Genomic DNA, 15,559 nt, shown 5'->3' on the forward strand with positions numbered 1-15,559 from the left:
GCACAGAGAACATACATGTGCACACAGAACACAATATAACACATGCATACAGCAACCATGCACACATGCATGCACAGCACAGCATGAACACAAAGTACATACTTAGAGTAAGGCATATAGAGCAGGTGCTCACATGCATGTACATGCAATGCTCACATCCTAGCAATATACATGGAGCACACCACATACACACCATGTGTACCCACACTAGTACTAGCACTGGCCGCACACAGCAGTGCACATGTGCAGAAGCGCAAGCCGGTGGGAGGGAGCTCAGCTGTGGGGCAAATGTCTAGTCCCACTGCAGTGTGGCAGGATGTGTCAGCTGGATGTGCCTGATGGAGGGAGAAACTGAGGCTCCCAGCGGAGAAGCTGGTATGGCGAGGGCTGGGGTGTGGGAATGCAGGGCCCAGGTGGCGGAGGGTGTAGTGACAGGGGCGGCGTCTTTGCTCCTTTGGGGGGACCCGGAGCCTGTCCTGCACGGTAATAGGAGATGATGGGCCGGAGGCAGAGAGCGGAGGGTGACGCTCCTGCCCCCCTGCTTGGCTCCAGGAAGCCGGGGCCGGCGCCAGCGTGACACTTCCTGCTATTAATGGACTCTAATCTAAACAGGCCCCAATATTTACCTCCAGCCGCCTCCGCCCGCTGCCAGACGGCCAGAGTGATGGTCCTCGTGCCTGCGGTCCTCCCCAGCCCCTGGGCGGACAGAGGAGGCAGGAACCACCCCTGGGCAGACAGAGCCTCGGTTTCCCCACCTGCACGATGGAGGCACCCCACCTCAGGCTTCCCAGGTGGGCTCAGCAGGCCTGGAGGGTGCCCCTCCCACTTCCTGGGGTCTTTCAGTCCATCCCCTGCTCTCTCGGCCTCCCAGGGCGAGAGCCACGCACTGTGGCCTGTCCCTGCTTATAGAGCCACAGTCAGGGATGGAAGGTCTGCAGCGCCCCCTGCTGGAATATGGACTCGGTGCACAAAGAAAACGGGTTTAATTTGGCGATGGACAGATATAAATACACTTGTCACTCAGCCTTGCCGGGGCTTGGGGTCGGGGGAGGCCTGGTGTGGTGCAGAGGCCTCACGACATCCAGTCCCTAGAGGGACTGGTCACTGTCTGTAGGGTTTGTGGGACCCAAACGAGGTCACAGAGTGAAACCTGGCCCACACAGCTGTGGAGGGGGGAAACTGGGGCCTGTCTGTCAAGGTCAGACTGAGTTCTCAGATAGCCCCCCAAGTCCCCTCACCCAGAGGGCAGGCGACCCCCTCTCTGGGCCAAGGAGGGGCAGCCCTTCTGACCTCTCGCCCCGCTCTCCCAGCCCTCTAGAAGCTGGGAGTGGGGGAGGGGCTCAGCCCTTCCAGGATGGGGTCCCCATGCCCTCACAGTCTTCCTCAGGGAGGCCCAGTCGAGACCCCCCAGAGGGGCCGCTCCCACAGAGAGGGTCTGGGGCACCCCCTCGCCCCACAGGAGACTCCTCCAGGTATATCAGAGTCCTGCTCCAAGCCCCGCCCCCTCACACGTTGGGTTCCCACACAGGCCAGGGGACAATGGAGGGGGACTGACAGTTGGGAGGCCGGGAGACCCACCAAGCCCCGTGAGCTGATGGTGGCCACCGCAGGCCTGGGATGGAGCCCACCGACCCCTGTGGCCCCCCACACCTCGCCCCGCTGCCTGTGCTGCTCAGCCCACACGGCGTGGCAGAGCCTAGACCAAAACCAGCCACTTGCTCTGGGCAGGGCAGCGGGAGGTCAGGGGGTCAGGAGGTGGGGGACACTGGCCATGCCTGCAATTGCTTCTACCTGGTCCTCAGGCCATGATCCTCACGGGAGCAGATTCTTGGGTCCTGAAACCCACCCACATCCATTTCACCAGGCCCTGGGGCAAGCAGTCACCACCCCAACTTCTCAGCGACACACTTATAGGACGGGCAGCATGGTGGACTGCCAACCCAAGTCTCTGCAGCCAGCAGCCGGGGGCATGGGCAGCCTCCCTGCCGTCCATGCCAGGAGACGCAGTGTGGCCCCTGTACGGGTCCCGTCTGGCTGGCTAAGCCTCAGGCCCATTGGTCAGGGCTGTTGAGAGAGCGCGGGCCATGCTGCCAGGGCCATGCTGCCCCCCAGTGCCCTTGGAGCTCTTCTGCAGGCCCACCGCGTCCCCGCTGCTGGGCTCGCCGTCCGCACCCGGCCGGCCCAGGAGGCTGCGCACCGTTGCCTGGAAGCCACTGGTGACGAAGCAGTAGACGATGGGGTCCAGGCAGCTGTTGAGGCTGCTGAGGGCAACAGCCACATGGTAGGCCACGAGACTCGGGGGCCGAGGCACGTCGGGCCACAGCGCCACGGCCACCTGGCGGGCGTGGAAAGGTGTGAAGCACAGGAGGAAGATGACCAGCACGGTAAGCAGCAGCTGCATGGCGCGCACGCGGCGCTGCCGGCCCTGGGGCAGGAGGCCAGGCCGGGACAGCGCGCACACCATGCGGCCCGTGAAGGCGCTGAGCACCAGCAGCGGCAGTAGGAATTCCAGCACGGTCAGCGCCACCACACGGCAGCACAGCCGGTCGCCCGCCGCCACGCCCAGCACTGACAGCGTCACGGTGCCTGCGGCCAGCCACACGCAGGCGCACACGGCACGGGCGCAGGAGGGCTGGCGCCAGCGCTGTGCACCGTCAGGGCGCACGATGGCCAGGTAGCGGTCCACGCAGATGCAGGTGAGGAAGAGGATGGAGCAGTGCATGTTGAGGAAGTAGCCAAACACGTGCGGGAAGGCGCAGCGCGGGCAGCCGGGCGCGCTGTAGAACACCAGGAAGCGCGTGGGCAGTGAGAAGCCCACCAGCAGGTCGGTGACCACCAGGTTGAGGGTGTAGATGACTGAGGGCGTCTGGGCACGGGTGCGGCAGCAGAACACGTACAGGGCCAGCCCGTTGAGCGCCAGCCCTGCCAGGAAGATGACGCCGTGCACGGCCATGAGTGCCAGCCACAGGCCGGGGTAGGCCGCGTGCAGCTCCGCGTCCAGCTGCGCGAACAGGTGGAACAGGGATGTGCTGCTGTTGGCCGTGACGTTGGGGGCGGCTGGGGCCGCGGGCGGGGCGGGCGGCATGGTGGTGGACATCCCAGGGCCTGTAAGGAGAGACACACTCACTGGGGCGCCTGCCCAAAGCACTGACCCTCCACCCTGCTCGGGTGACCTGGAACCTCTCCCTGCTGTGTCCCGCCCGGCTCTGCGGACCCCCCAGGGGCCTGTGCTAGTGGACGGGGCCGCTCATGTGGCGTCTGAGTCTGAAGCATCATAAGGGCCTTACGCCGGAGGCAGGGATGGGGGCTGCACACCAGCTGCTGGGGGCCCCAGCTTCTTTCTGGGCCTGTGGGGGCCCATGTGGAGGCAGGGCAGGGAGTGGCCTGCGGGAAGCGGGTGGGCGCCTCTTTAGCAGATTTTGCTCTTGTGTACAGCTGAGGGGGGACAGGCCCACGCAGCCGGCCTCCACACAGGAACACTACGGGCTCTCTCAGGGCAAGAAGAGGCTTTGAGGAGGAGTGAGGAGGATCCGGGCGGCCTGGGGGGGGGGGGACATCCACGGCCACAGAGATATGTCTGCTGCCCACCCCGCATGGGCCAGGCGCCAGGCACTGACCAGGATGGGGGCAGAGGCTCAGCAGGGCAGACAGCCTCCTCGGGGAGGGGAGTCAGGATTCAGAGCTGTCCTCGGCCCTCAGTGCCCCTTCTGCATACTGGCCAGGCCCAGGTGGCAGGACTGTGAGGGTGTTGGCTGCAAGGGGAGGAGGCAGACCTGGGGCTGGGCTCCTGGACTCTCTGGCCAGCGTTCCGCTCTGCAGGCCCCCGGCTGGGTGCTGACCACATGGTCTCCGCGCCATGAGAGGTCAGGAAGGAAGGTCCCGGAGCGGTGGGACTGCGTGGGGCCCTCAGGGTCCAGCTTGTCTATGTAGCAAGTCACGGACAGGTCCTTTCGGCCCATCCAGGGTGACATGACTGGGATCCGGCGCCCTAGCAGTGCCCCAAGAGTGGCTGTGCAGGCTGCCCAGCAAGGAGGTGGGAGAGACGGGTGCTTGCGATAACCGTCCTGTCCAGTCTGGCTTCTGTTTCTCTCATGCCCAAGTGGTGCCCGAGTCGGGGTATCTGGGTGTCAGGGGACTCTGGGGCTCGGGGCTCAGGTGAGGGACTCTGGGGTAGTGAACCCGGGGTGAGGGGATTCTGGGGTGAGGGGACCCAGGAGTCTGGGGTGAGGGACCCGGAGTGAGGGACCCTGAGTGAAGGATGCTGGGATGAGGGAGCCTGGGGCGAGAGAGCCAGGTGAGGACTGAGGGGCAAGGGGCCCCGAGTGTGCTGGGTTCAGGCTCTGGGCTGTCTATGCTGCTCTCACAGGCCCTGGGGTCTGGGTTCCCACAACACTGAACCCCAACCTGCCTTAGAGATGTGCTTCCCTGTCTGTGGGGGTCCAAGGGTCTCCTGTCACCACTATCCCTGCTGGCTGGGGTTAGACCTGAGTCCAGATGTCTGTGCTCCTCTGCCAGAACCTGGGCTAAGGGAGTGGTGGGGGGCAGCTCCAGTTCCTGGGCCTGACCTGTCTGAACCCAGTTGTGGGGCTGGCTGGGTGCAGGAAGCCATGCTCTCTCTGGTGAAGGACAAAGCACCTAGTGTCTTTCGTCCCTGTGGTTGAAATGATCCTGGTTATCCAGCTTGTCATCCCACCTCTCTCAGTTGCAATGCCTCTTCTTTCAGAGAACCCTCCCTGATTGCTCCAGTAGGCTGCCGCCTCCTCCGTGTGGTTGCAGTGACCACTGCTCTGCACAGCCTGGCCTGGCCCCTCTTGCTTCCTCCCCACAGGCAGTGGTTTTCGGAGAGGAGAGTGGCATGGTCAGCGGATGCTGGTGTGTGAGGAGAGTGTGTGTGAGCTCGGCTGGCGTGGCTCGGAGGCCGCAACCCCCCAGGGTGGCTGCCTCATCAGGAAAGCGCCACGGGAGAGCAAGTCGCCTCACAGGTGGCCCAGCCCATGGCCTGGCAGGGGGGGTGTCAGGTCCCCCTGTGCCACCCCGGGGTGCAACTACGTAAGGGGAGTGTTGGGGGGGCTGTGGGACTCGAGCATGTCCAGGCTGAGGTGCCCAGTGCTGGACACAGACTGGGGGACTCACACTACCCCTGAGCAGGGACTCGCCTGCACCCCTACTGGCCGCAGGGATGGTGGACACGGGGGCTCTGTCTGCACGCGTCCATGGGGACAGGGACGGTGGACACGGGGGCTCTGGCCACCCAGAGGGCTCCTCCATGACCCCAGGGAGCATGCGGGGCCTGGGCAGGTGAGGGCCCCACCTCTGATCACAACTGGCCATGGAGGTGGGCTGCAGCCTAGGCCCCTTCCCCATGAGTGGCCCCTCTGCCCCTGCACCCCGGCTCTCCCACGCTCACACCCTCCTGCGCTTCCCACGGCAGCTTAGCTGCCTCCCCCCTCTTTATGGGTGAGACCCTCAGTCCTGTCCATGCCCTCTTTCAGCTACTGTTCCTCGTGGGTGTGGTGAGGACCCTGAGAACCTCCGTCCCTCGGGAGGTGGACGCCTGGGGAGTCCCGGCCATCAGCTGCAAGAGCATGACCACCAGGTGCTCTGACACCCCCAGCCCGGTCACACCTCAGTGTCCCCACGACACTGCCCCATCCTCTGCAGAGCCATGTCAGGGATCCTCAGTGGGCACCCCGCTGCCCACTGCCCTCATCGTGGGACTCTGTCCTTACCGACGCAGCTGTGCCACCTGCTGAGGGCCCCGGTCCCTGCCAGTGATCCCACAGATCCCTGACCCACAGTGCCCTTTCGGCAGTGCCAGGCCACTCACTGCCCACAGGTAGAGAATGGGGCATCTGGGGCTTTCACGGTGGGAGTCGGAGCCAGGGGAGGGGGCTCAAGGGACAGAGCCACTTAAGCTGGCAGTAGTAGGGGACCCTCAGGAGGCTCTGGGCCAGGGTGCCCAAAGTGGGGTCAGTGCAAAGGCCCTGGGATTCAGCGCAGACTCACAGGCTCTGGGTAGGGGATGGAGCCAGCCAGGACACCTTGGCACTTGACCCCACCCCACCCCCAGGGCCTTGCCTGACCGCTGAATCCGCACCCCTTCCCCAGGCTGTCCCCCCCTGACCCCATGATTTGAGACTGCCTCTGACTATGGTGAAATGAGGCCAGAGCTACTGCTCACCACCTCGGGTGACCCCAGAACAAAGGGGCCTCACCTCGGCTGCAGCAGGCGCTCAGACACACTGGAGGCCCCTGCCCATCGTGTCTTGCCTGCGGCCACACAGCTGTGCCTCGTCCTCCCGCCTGCCTGCCCAGCACCTTGGCCCCCGGCCAGTTCCCATCCCGCCTGCTCCTCTGGGGAGCCTGTTTCTCACAGGGCAGCGAGCACCCACCAGAGCCAGGCGGTGCGGGCATGGCCCCTTGGGGGACTCTGCTGGGGGGACTGGGCCTCAGTTTCCCATCTCTGATAGGGCGGGAGGGGCGGGAGGGGCGGGCTGGGGGCAGCAGAGGGTCTGTGTGGCAGGACACAGCACTGACCATCCTTCAGGCCAGCGGACAGTGGTACCTGGAGGAGAATGAATGAGTGAGTGAATGAATGAGTGAATGAATGAATGAGTGGATAGAGGGAGGAATGAATGGGTGGGGCTGGAGCACCCAGGTGGGGGTATCCTAGGCCCCTGGGAGGACCATTTCTCCCCAGTTCATGCTCCCTGTGGGGCCTCGGTGGGCCCACCTGCACTGCTGGCCAGGGACTCAGGCTTCCTTCCTTCTTCGCACCCCGCCCGCCCTGCCCCGCCCCACCCCGCCCTGCCCTGCCCTGCCCTCCTACCCTGCCCTGCCCTGCCCTGCCCTGCGCCTCCCTGGCCACCCGCAGGACACTCACCACGCCTCGCACCTGGCAGGTGGGCAGCTGGAGACGCAGCGGCTGCGGGACCCGTCGCAGCCTCGCAGCACCAGACCCGGACCCGGGACGCTGTCCTGGGCCGGCCGCGCCTTCCCGGCCTGACGTCAGGCGGCCCGGGGCTGCTTTTGGGCAGAGGCCGGGCGGGGCGGGCCGGCCGGGAGGAGCCGCGGCGGGCGGAGTCCCCAGAGGCCCCGCGGGGAAGGAAACTGAGGCCGGGAGTGCGAGGAGTGCGGGGGAGGGCGGGGGCTGGGGCGGCGCGGAGAGCGCGGGAGTGGGGCGCCCGGGGGAGGGCGGAGAGGGTGGGGGGCACCCGGGGAGGGGACAGCGCGCCCCGCTCGCTTCGTCCTACCCGCAGACCTGGGGTGTCCCTGGGGGGCTCACAGCCTGCATGCGGGGGTCTCCCTCACCCCGGGTTTGTGCTGCGGGGGTCAGGGTGGTCCCGGGAGAGAAGTGGGGGGGAGCTGTGAGGCTGTCCGGGGGACAGCGCCCCGACCTCCTCCTGGCTCCACAAAGGTCTCTGGGGCCCCTCTAGATGCGTCCGGGGGCGCCCCCCCAGGCCGCCAGGAGCAGCCTCGGCCCGCAGTGCAGGGCGAGCTGTGGGGTCTGTCCCGGAGGGGAAACTGAGGCCCAGAGTGTCACGGGAGCCGCGTGGGCGGGGCCATTGGGCGGGGCCAGGCCTTCGCCTGGGTCACACCTGACCTCACCTGACCCCTCACCCCCACCGTCACTCTCTGACCCCCTCACCCCTCACCCCATCACTCTCTGTCACTGTCAGCCTTCACTCCCTCACTCCCTGGCCTCCTCACTCCGTCACTCTGACTCCTCACCCCTCAGCCCGTCACTCTGACCTGGTGGAGCGCAGTGACCTGTGTGGCCCCAGCATGGGAAGAAGGTGCTGCCTTTGAGCCATAGCTCTGGGGACAGGACAGAGCCCTGGGCCTCCATGGACCCAGTCAGTCCCTGGCCAGCCCGTCCCAGCCCGCTAGCCCCGGGTGACAGCTCTGTGGGGCGTGGCCTCGGCCCAGTGGGCGCGTCCGCACCCGCAGGGGAGTGGTCTCTAGGGTAGGCGTGGCCTCACCACACGATGGGCGTAGTCTCAGGGAGTGGGCGTGGTGATGTCACCTGAAGGGCGCGGTCTCAACGAGTGGGCGTGGCCTCGCCACCGGGGCGTGGTCCCAGTGAGTGGGCGTGGCTCTCAGACGTCCAGGGCTGCACTAGGCACTAGGCCCACCTTCTGTCTCCAACAGGTAAGTTGTGCGTGGGTGGGGGCGCGCTGTTAAGCGATTTACAACCCTTTTGTTTCTCTGGAGTCCGGCTGAACCCTCTGATTGCGGGGCGCTGGCTCTAGGAGTGGGTTTCAGTGTCACGAGCCCCTAATGTGCGTGCACAACACTGAGCAAGGGGCCGGGGCCGCGCCAGAGGGTTCTCGGGTGGCCCCTCGCTCTGCAGGAACTGGTCCAGGCTACACAGCAAGGCTCCTGGAGGTGGACTGCTGACCCAGCGGCCGGAGCGCCCTTCTTCCTGCTCGGAGCCTCCAGTGATTCCTCGGCTCTAGGGGAATATCAGGTTATGGCAGGAGGACCCCCCCCCCAGTCACCTGTCCCACACTGCCGGGAGGGCACTTTCCAGGCAGTTGGCAAGGCGGTGCTCACTTCCCTCCCTCCTTGCACTCTTCATTACTTTCACAGCTTCTTCTTCTTTTTCCTTTTTTGCGGGGACACCCACAGTGCTCTGAGTTTGTTTGCCTCTGTGCTCAGGGACCACTCTCTGTGGGGCTTGGGTGGACCATACAGGGTGCCAGGACTCAAACTGGAGTTGGCTGTGTGCAAGGTAAGTGCCTTAACCCGGGTACTAACTCCCCTACTTTGGAAATTTGAGTTTTGATAACATTTTTATTTTGAGATGGGAGGTGGGGGATGGTGGTGATGGAGGAGAGCCATGCCATCCAGGCCTTGCTAGCTGGCCTAATCTGCTTCAGGCTCCATATCTTTGTTTTCGGTGAAAGGACCCACACCTTTTGGTACTTAGGGGTTCCTCCTGACTCCGTGCTTGGGCCTTACTTAGGCAGTGCTCAGGTGTTGGATATTAACCCTAAGTGTTCTCAGCTTCATCAGTGAATTGCCCCTTTTCCTCCTCCCAGTGAAGCTTACAGTGCTCTTGTGAGCATTCCTAATCCCCTGTGTTTATCTTTAACCTTTCTTTTGTGTTTAACCCATCATTGTTACAGTTCCCTGAGTAAGTCTTGATCGCTTATAAACTCAAACTTTTTGGTAACTCTGGACTTTGTATTTGTAGTGCTGTGAATTTGTACCTGCTTTTCTATTTCCCCTACAGACCTTTTATATTTTACTATAGAGCAATGTTCTTTGCTTAGACACAGAAAGACTATTAATGCTATGCTCCTACTATTTGGGAGTTGATTGACTCTGCAATATGTCTACTCCTGGGCATCCATCATAATTACTTGACTAAGACTTCAGTTGCTGTAGTTTCTAGCACCCCAAAAGGGAGGTCCCGCTGTGGGACTGGGATTGACCCAGGGTGAGTGGCGAAGCTACCCCAGCATCGAAATGGGACAATCTAGAAAGCATAAAAGCACGGTCTTCATGCAAGCTATTATGACTTAAGAGACAGGACCCCCATGGGGAAGGACAAGCTGAACTGGCCTGAGGACTTAGTCTGGGGTTTACGGTAAAAGCCTTGCTTGCTCTCGGAGCCCAGAAAATGAAGTTTTGGTATTTTTATCTCTTACTGTTTATCCAAATGACTGCAAGTATTGGTAAGAAATAGAATTAATTGTTTGACTTGTTTGATGCATAGGACTAGAAGGAAAGAGAAAAGCAATATAGATGTCCCTGAGAGACAGCATCACCTTGAATTTATCTCCTCCAGAGAATTGCCTCTGCTGGAATGTTTTACCTCTGTAAATCACACAGACATACAGTCCTACCCCTCTGACCCCTTCTGATGTTCTATAAGTATGCTAGCAGCTCTGCATTAAGCAGGCCATTTTCACCATCAGGCTGTGGTCCCTGTCTCTGTGTCTCTGCTGGGGAGGCCTGGAGAGGACGGGAGGTGGCTCTCGGCCACTGAACACACATGTCGTCACAGCACCCACACAAAATTTTGTGAACTTTCACTCAAGGACCAGGTGTTGGGGATAGAACCAAGCCTGAGCATCAGCCCCTTGTCTGGAGTCGTTAAAAGGAGCCTGAGTTCATCTATAAACAACCTAACCTGTCCTTTCCCCCTAAGGAACTTAAAAAAAAAAACAACACCTCCTTTCCCCAAAAAGACACAGGAAATAACCAAACACGGGGCGAGCACGGGCTGATTCGGGGCAGCAGGAAGCAAGTTCCTCAGCCTCTTCCCGTCTCTGTTTGTTCCTTTCCAAAAATAAAGCAGGATTTTCAATACAGAAACAACCCTTTGATTCAGGTTCTGTGGCCACTCTGAATCACCACCACAGCCACACACCAGTCGTCAGAAATTTGTAGGGTTTGTTGATTTGGGGCCTCTCCCGGTGGGGCTTGGGTGGACCAGACGGGGTGCCAGGGTTCAAACTGGGGTTGGCTGTGTGTGAGACAAGTGCTTTAACCCGCCTACTAGCTAGCTCCCCTGCTCCAGAAATTTGAGTTTTGATGACTTTTTTTTGAGGCTCGAGGATGGGAGGGCAGGAGGGTGATGGAGGAGAGCGTGAGGGTCCTGGTGGCCAGGACTTGCCAGTCACTTGGGCTCTCCGGCAGTACCCTCACCCCTCGCTGCCCTGTAGGCAGCTGGTCAGGTGGGCCAGCAGAGTGGGCGCACAGCCTCAGCGGCGTCTGGCCCAGGTGCTGTAGCGGACGAGGAAGGAAGGTGAGGCTGGGCCTGGAAGTCATCAGTCCTTTGCAGGCGCAGGGCTGGCCTGGCCTGCCTCGGGGTGGGCGTCTGCTGGCTCTGGGCTGAGAGCAGCTTCCTCACTCTGCATGTGGTTGCAACTGGGTGAGGCGGCTCATTTGGGCATGAGAGCCCTTCCTGTCCATCATGGACACCCCCAACAGGACCCTGAGACCTGCAGGGCCCAGAGAGTTCCCGCTCTGGAACCTGAGATGAGAGAGCCCGGGCAGAGATGAGATGGCCCCTGCAGAGATGAGGGGGGCCTGCAGAGATGAGGGGTCCCCTGCAGAGAAAAGGGAGGCCCCACAGAGATGAGGGGGGTCATAGAGATGAGGGGAGCTGCAGAGATGAGGGGAGCCTGTAGAGATGCACGGGGCAGAGACAGGACTCGAACCCAGACCCACGGCATCATGTCCAGTCCCTTCCCTGCGGCCATGCTGTGGAGGAGCATAGGGATGAGGGGTGAGCAGGAGCCTGGGCTATGGGGGATGGTCCCCTCCCTGAGCGGGCGGAAGAGGGCCAGCTGAGCCTGAGGGGGCAGGAGGAGCTTCTAGGGTGGCTGACAAATCTGGGCTCCGACGCTGACCGTGCTCTCTGCAAGCCACTCAGTCTCAGTGCCTCAGTTTCCCCAGCAGCACAAGGAGGACAGTGACACCGGGGCCTGCAGTGAGGATCATCAGGGAACAGATAGCTTCGGCCCTCGGTCTTGTGGGGCCCCCGGGCCACGGTCTCGGTGGGCAGGGGCAGGGTGTGCACAGGGCCTGAGCTCCTGGGGGGGGCACCTCTCCCCAGCCCCCTTCTGGCCAAGAGCACAGGCGCCCCCGCACCTGAGGCCCGGGAGAATGCTGTCTTCCCTCCGTAAATCAAGTCCTGTTTAAACCCCACTTCCGCCCTCCCACGAGAGTCTGTCCCTCATCTCCGGCACAGCTGATGGTGGGACAGGGGAGGGCCAGGACCTAGGAGGCTTCAGGGAGGGGCAGTAGGGGTTCTGTGGCCACCTCCTGGACTGAGCTCTGGCTCCTTACTTTCCTGCTCTGTGGCCTTGGGACTTGACCTTCTTTCTTTGAGCCTCAGTTTCCTCATCACTGGAGGGAGGAGACAATTGCATGAACCCTCTGGGTTACCAAAAGATCCTCTGGGAATACTCAGGGGGTGGGCACTGAGGGGATCTCCCGCAGGGGCAGAGCCTTCCGTGGAGGTGGGAGGTATATCCCCAGGCGTCTCACCTCCAGAGCTAGTGATGGTGGCCCTGCTGACTCCCCACCAATCAGACTGTGGGTGGCAGGCCTAGGCTGACCTGTGCCAGTGAGAGGAGACCAGAGGCCACTGGTGGGTTCTGCACTCTCTCTCATCCCTGGATGAGCAGGCAGCCTTTTTGTGTGCATGAGGGAGCTGGCTGGAGGATGCCAGGGAAGTTGCTCTGGGTGTGACTGCCCAGCATGTGGACTCACGCTGCCGTTGTGGTTCCTGCTGTGTGCCTGTGTAAGTGTGTGGACTCACGCTGCCCTTGTGGTTCCTGCTGTGTGCCTGTGTAAGTGTGTGGACTCACGCTGCCCTTGTGGTTCCTGCTGTGTGCCTTCGTAAATATCTCCAGGGAAGCCAGACAGGCTTTCCCTGCGAGCTGTGGGAAGTCCGGACTTCTAGTCCTGACTGGTGCTGGGGCGGGTGCACATGTCTGGCATGGGCGAGGCCCTGGCCTCCATTCCCGGGCCACATGGTCCCTAAGCACTGTGAGGTGCATCCTGGCGGTCCCCAGCCCTCTTCTGTGTTGCCCTGGCCTCAGCCCTCTTTCTCGCTCAGGGCCTCTCAGGCCAGAGGACTGGCAGGCAGGGCCTCCTCCACTGCTGCGGCCCTAAGGGCTCTGGATTCTATGCACAGCACCAACGCCCTCCATGCGGCTGCTCTCCCTGCCCGTGTCTGAGGCCCAACCTCATCTCTCAACCTCTGCATAATCTGTGACTCTCCTCCCTGCCCCCGCTCCTATACACAGACTGGGCTTATATACATCATGTATCCCCGCCCCCTTAGTTAGTTCTGCTGTCTGATTGGTTAAAGCTGATGTGGTCATCTGATAGAAAGGCCAATCAGGCTGTGCGTGCCCTTATAAGGGTTTGTAAAATGATCTCCTCCCAGAGTCCGCTAATGAGCGCTTGCCGGGGACTCAGGGGCTTCTCATGCCCTAATAAGGGCTGCTCCAACTCCTGGCCCGCATGCCCCCCAGAGTGCTTTGCGGGGTCTGTCCGCCAAGGGAGCCCCTCATCCTGGGCGGGAGTCAGGCAACAGGGGCCTGCTGGAGCCCGGGCTCTCCCAGGAACGTTTCCTGAAGGAATTCAGCTGCTGCATGCATGCCGCAGGCTGGCCCCTCTCCTACTGCCCCCCACGTCCTCTGCCTGAGGAGCCTGCAGTGGGGTTTTGCTGCCTCTAAAGATGGGGGGCACACTGCCTCGTTAAAGATGGCTCCGCCCTGGTACGAAGTGGGCCCTGCACAGCGCCCCCTGCTGGATCTGCTCTGTCCTGCGGCCCTGGGCGGTCTCCCCTTCAGCCCCAAGGCGTGCCCGCCCTCCCTGTGACCCCTGTGTGCCTGAGCCCCCTCCTGGGTTTGCTTAGGTCACCCTCCCCTCCGTGGGCTCCCTCGGGGCCTGGGGAGTGTGGCCACAGCACCCAGGAGCACGAGCCAGTGCCCAGCGGGTGGCCGGCAGCTGGGGGTGGAGTGCGGAGGTGGGCGCTGCCGTGGCCCTGTGTTTGCACCCTGTGTTAGCGTGCCCGCTGCTGCTGAGGCCTCACGATCTGCAGCTGCAGTTCTCGGCTTGAGGCTCCCCGCCCCCTCTCCGGGAAGCCCAGCTGCTTGGGGCCCTACAGAGGGTTTCAGGCATCCTGGACCTTGCTTGCTACACAGAGCGGCTGGCTGTGCTGCCCCCTGGTGGCCGCTGCCCACAGGCGCGGAAGCCCGCAGAGTGGCTGCCCCTGGGAAGGCAGGGGCAGCGCGCAGGGGACACTCCCCACTCGTGACGGGAAGTCAGGAACCTCCGTCCAGCAGGTTTTATTGGCCTGGACGCAGTGACTTGGTCTCCAGAAGACATCGCGACTGGGGGCCTGTGCTTCCAGGTGGGGTGACGGTCTGTGGCTATGCTGTCCACCCCAGACTCTCCAAGGGGGCTTCCTGCAGGGTCAGCGCCTGCCAGGCTCCAGACAGTGTGGCTGGGCCGGGTTCACTCCCTGGGCCACTATTTGGCTCACACGCAGTCTTGGGCCGGCTGCTAGTAGTCCTGCCCAATCTCTGGTCAGCCAGGCTCATCTGGACACGCGGCATCGTCCCAACCCCAGTAGCTGCCTCCTGCCCACTCTGTCCACCCCCCCCCACTACCCTGTGCACCCACCTGGGAGGTCAGGGGCCAGGGAGGGGCACCTCCAGGGTCTCTCGAGCCCCCCAGCTCTCCAGCGTCCTCCCTTCCACTCTCCTCCGAGCCCTTGTGACCTGGGGGGCAGGAGAGAGCTCAGTCATGTCCTGACTTGCTGCCAGCACGTCCCTCATCTTGGTTCCTTCTGGGCGCTCGGCCTAGGTAAGGCCCGAGTTCCCCCCCTGTACTGCGAAAGAACCAAGCAGACACACACATGGGCGGTTGGGGTTTGTCAAACAGAGGGGCAGGATGAACCCCTGCTGGACACCTGGGGGTGTCAGGGCCGAGTCAGGTGTGGGCAGCAAATGCTCACCCTGACTGTGAAATTGGGCACTGAGGGGCCACCCCCTGCCCCCACGCGAGGGGATTTCTGGGTGGCTGGGGGAGTTGGCAGAGACAATCTGGGTACCCCATTCACCTGCCAGTTCCACTCTCCTGCCTGGGGCTCTGAACCCCGCTCCCCCAGGTCGCGGCCGGGGCCCCCGCAGTTGCCTCCCTCTGCCGTGCCCTGCACGCCTGCAGCACCTTTGGTGCGTCTGCCTGCACCCTCCGGGGCTGGCCTGGACTCCCGCGTGCCTGGACTCAGGGTAGAGTTTCTGGCACTCAGTGGCTGGATGTCCTGCGGGATCATGCGTCCCACTGTCAGGCAGACCCTGGGGAACGCCTTGCTCCCAGGGGTCTCAGGCAAGGCTCCTGGGACACCCCTATCTTTCTGGTCACGGTGGGGGTCCCCTGGGGGCGGTGCAGCTCACTGCCAGGATGTAGTGCAAAGTGCAGAGCAAGCCAGGATGGGGTCAGCACAGTGGCCACGAGGGGTGGCCTGCCTGCGGCCTGTGTCCAGCCTTCTCCCAGAGATGGTCTCCCAGGGGCCCTGGGTAAAGCAAGCAGCTATGTGGGTACCAAGGGTCAGGAGGAGTTACACAGCCTGGGGCTTCTTTGGGGAGCCCTCCTGACCCCTGAGTGAAGGGGTCACTGTGAGGGCTGGGGAGCTGTCAGGGAGGGTGACAGCTGTTGGTCAGGGGAGGCAGCTTCTAGTGCAGCTGCCCTGACCTGGGGCCCCTGGCTCACGTGCCCCCCGCTTCTCCCCAGGGGCCATTGGGCCTGCCCTGGGCTGTGAAAGTAGAAGCCACTTCCTCTCCCTGTCAGGGTGCAGGGCCTGTGACTTCTGAGAGGAGGGTTCATCCCCTGTGTGCCCCCTACCCTGCTGAGCCCCCTGTCCCCCTGTAAGACCCCCGGAATAACCACTGGTGGTTAGGGAGGGGCGGCTGCAGGTCTGACTTCCGTTTTTTTTTGGGTGCCCAGGGTCCACCTGGGCATGTAGTCGGACTGACCAGTAAGAACAGGAACTTGGGGCCTCCAAATGGGTCACTGGCTGGTTACG

General features: G+C 62.6%; 1 protein-coding gene across 1 annotated transcript; it reads right to left on the reverse strand.

The window, feature by feature from the left end:
• Positions 1 to 2,038: 2,038 nt before the first annotated feature.
• Positions 2,039 to 3,085, reverse strand: GPR20 (G protein-coupled receptor 20). The gene has a single exon (XM_004618676.2). It carries the CDS (start codon positions 3,083 to 3,085, stop codon positions 2,039 to 2,041), a length of 1,047 nt encoding a protein of 348 aa, XP_004618733.1.
• Between the last annotated feature and the right edge of the window lie 12,474 nt (positions 3,086 to 15,559).

The sequence above is a fragment of the Sorex araneus genome, chromosome 2, assembly GCF_027595985.1.
Source record: "Sorex araneus isolate mSorAra2 chromosome 2, mSorAra2.pri, whole genome shotgun sequence".
NCBI classification, from domain to species: Eukaryota; Metazoa; Chordata; class Mammalia; order Eulipotyphla; family Soricidae; genus Sorex; species Sorex araneus.

Excerpts from the sequence above, each read along its gene's own strand:
- GPR20 (XM_004618676.2), bottom strand. The coding sequence starts at position 3,085 with ATGCCGCCCGCCCCGCCCGCGGCCCCAGCCGCCCCCAACGTCACGGCC.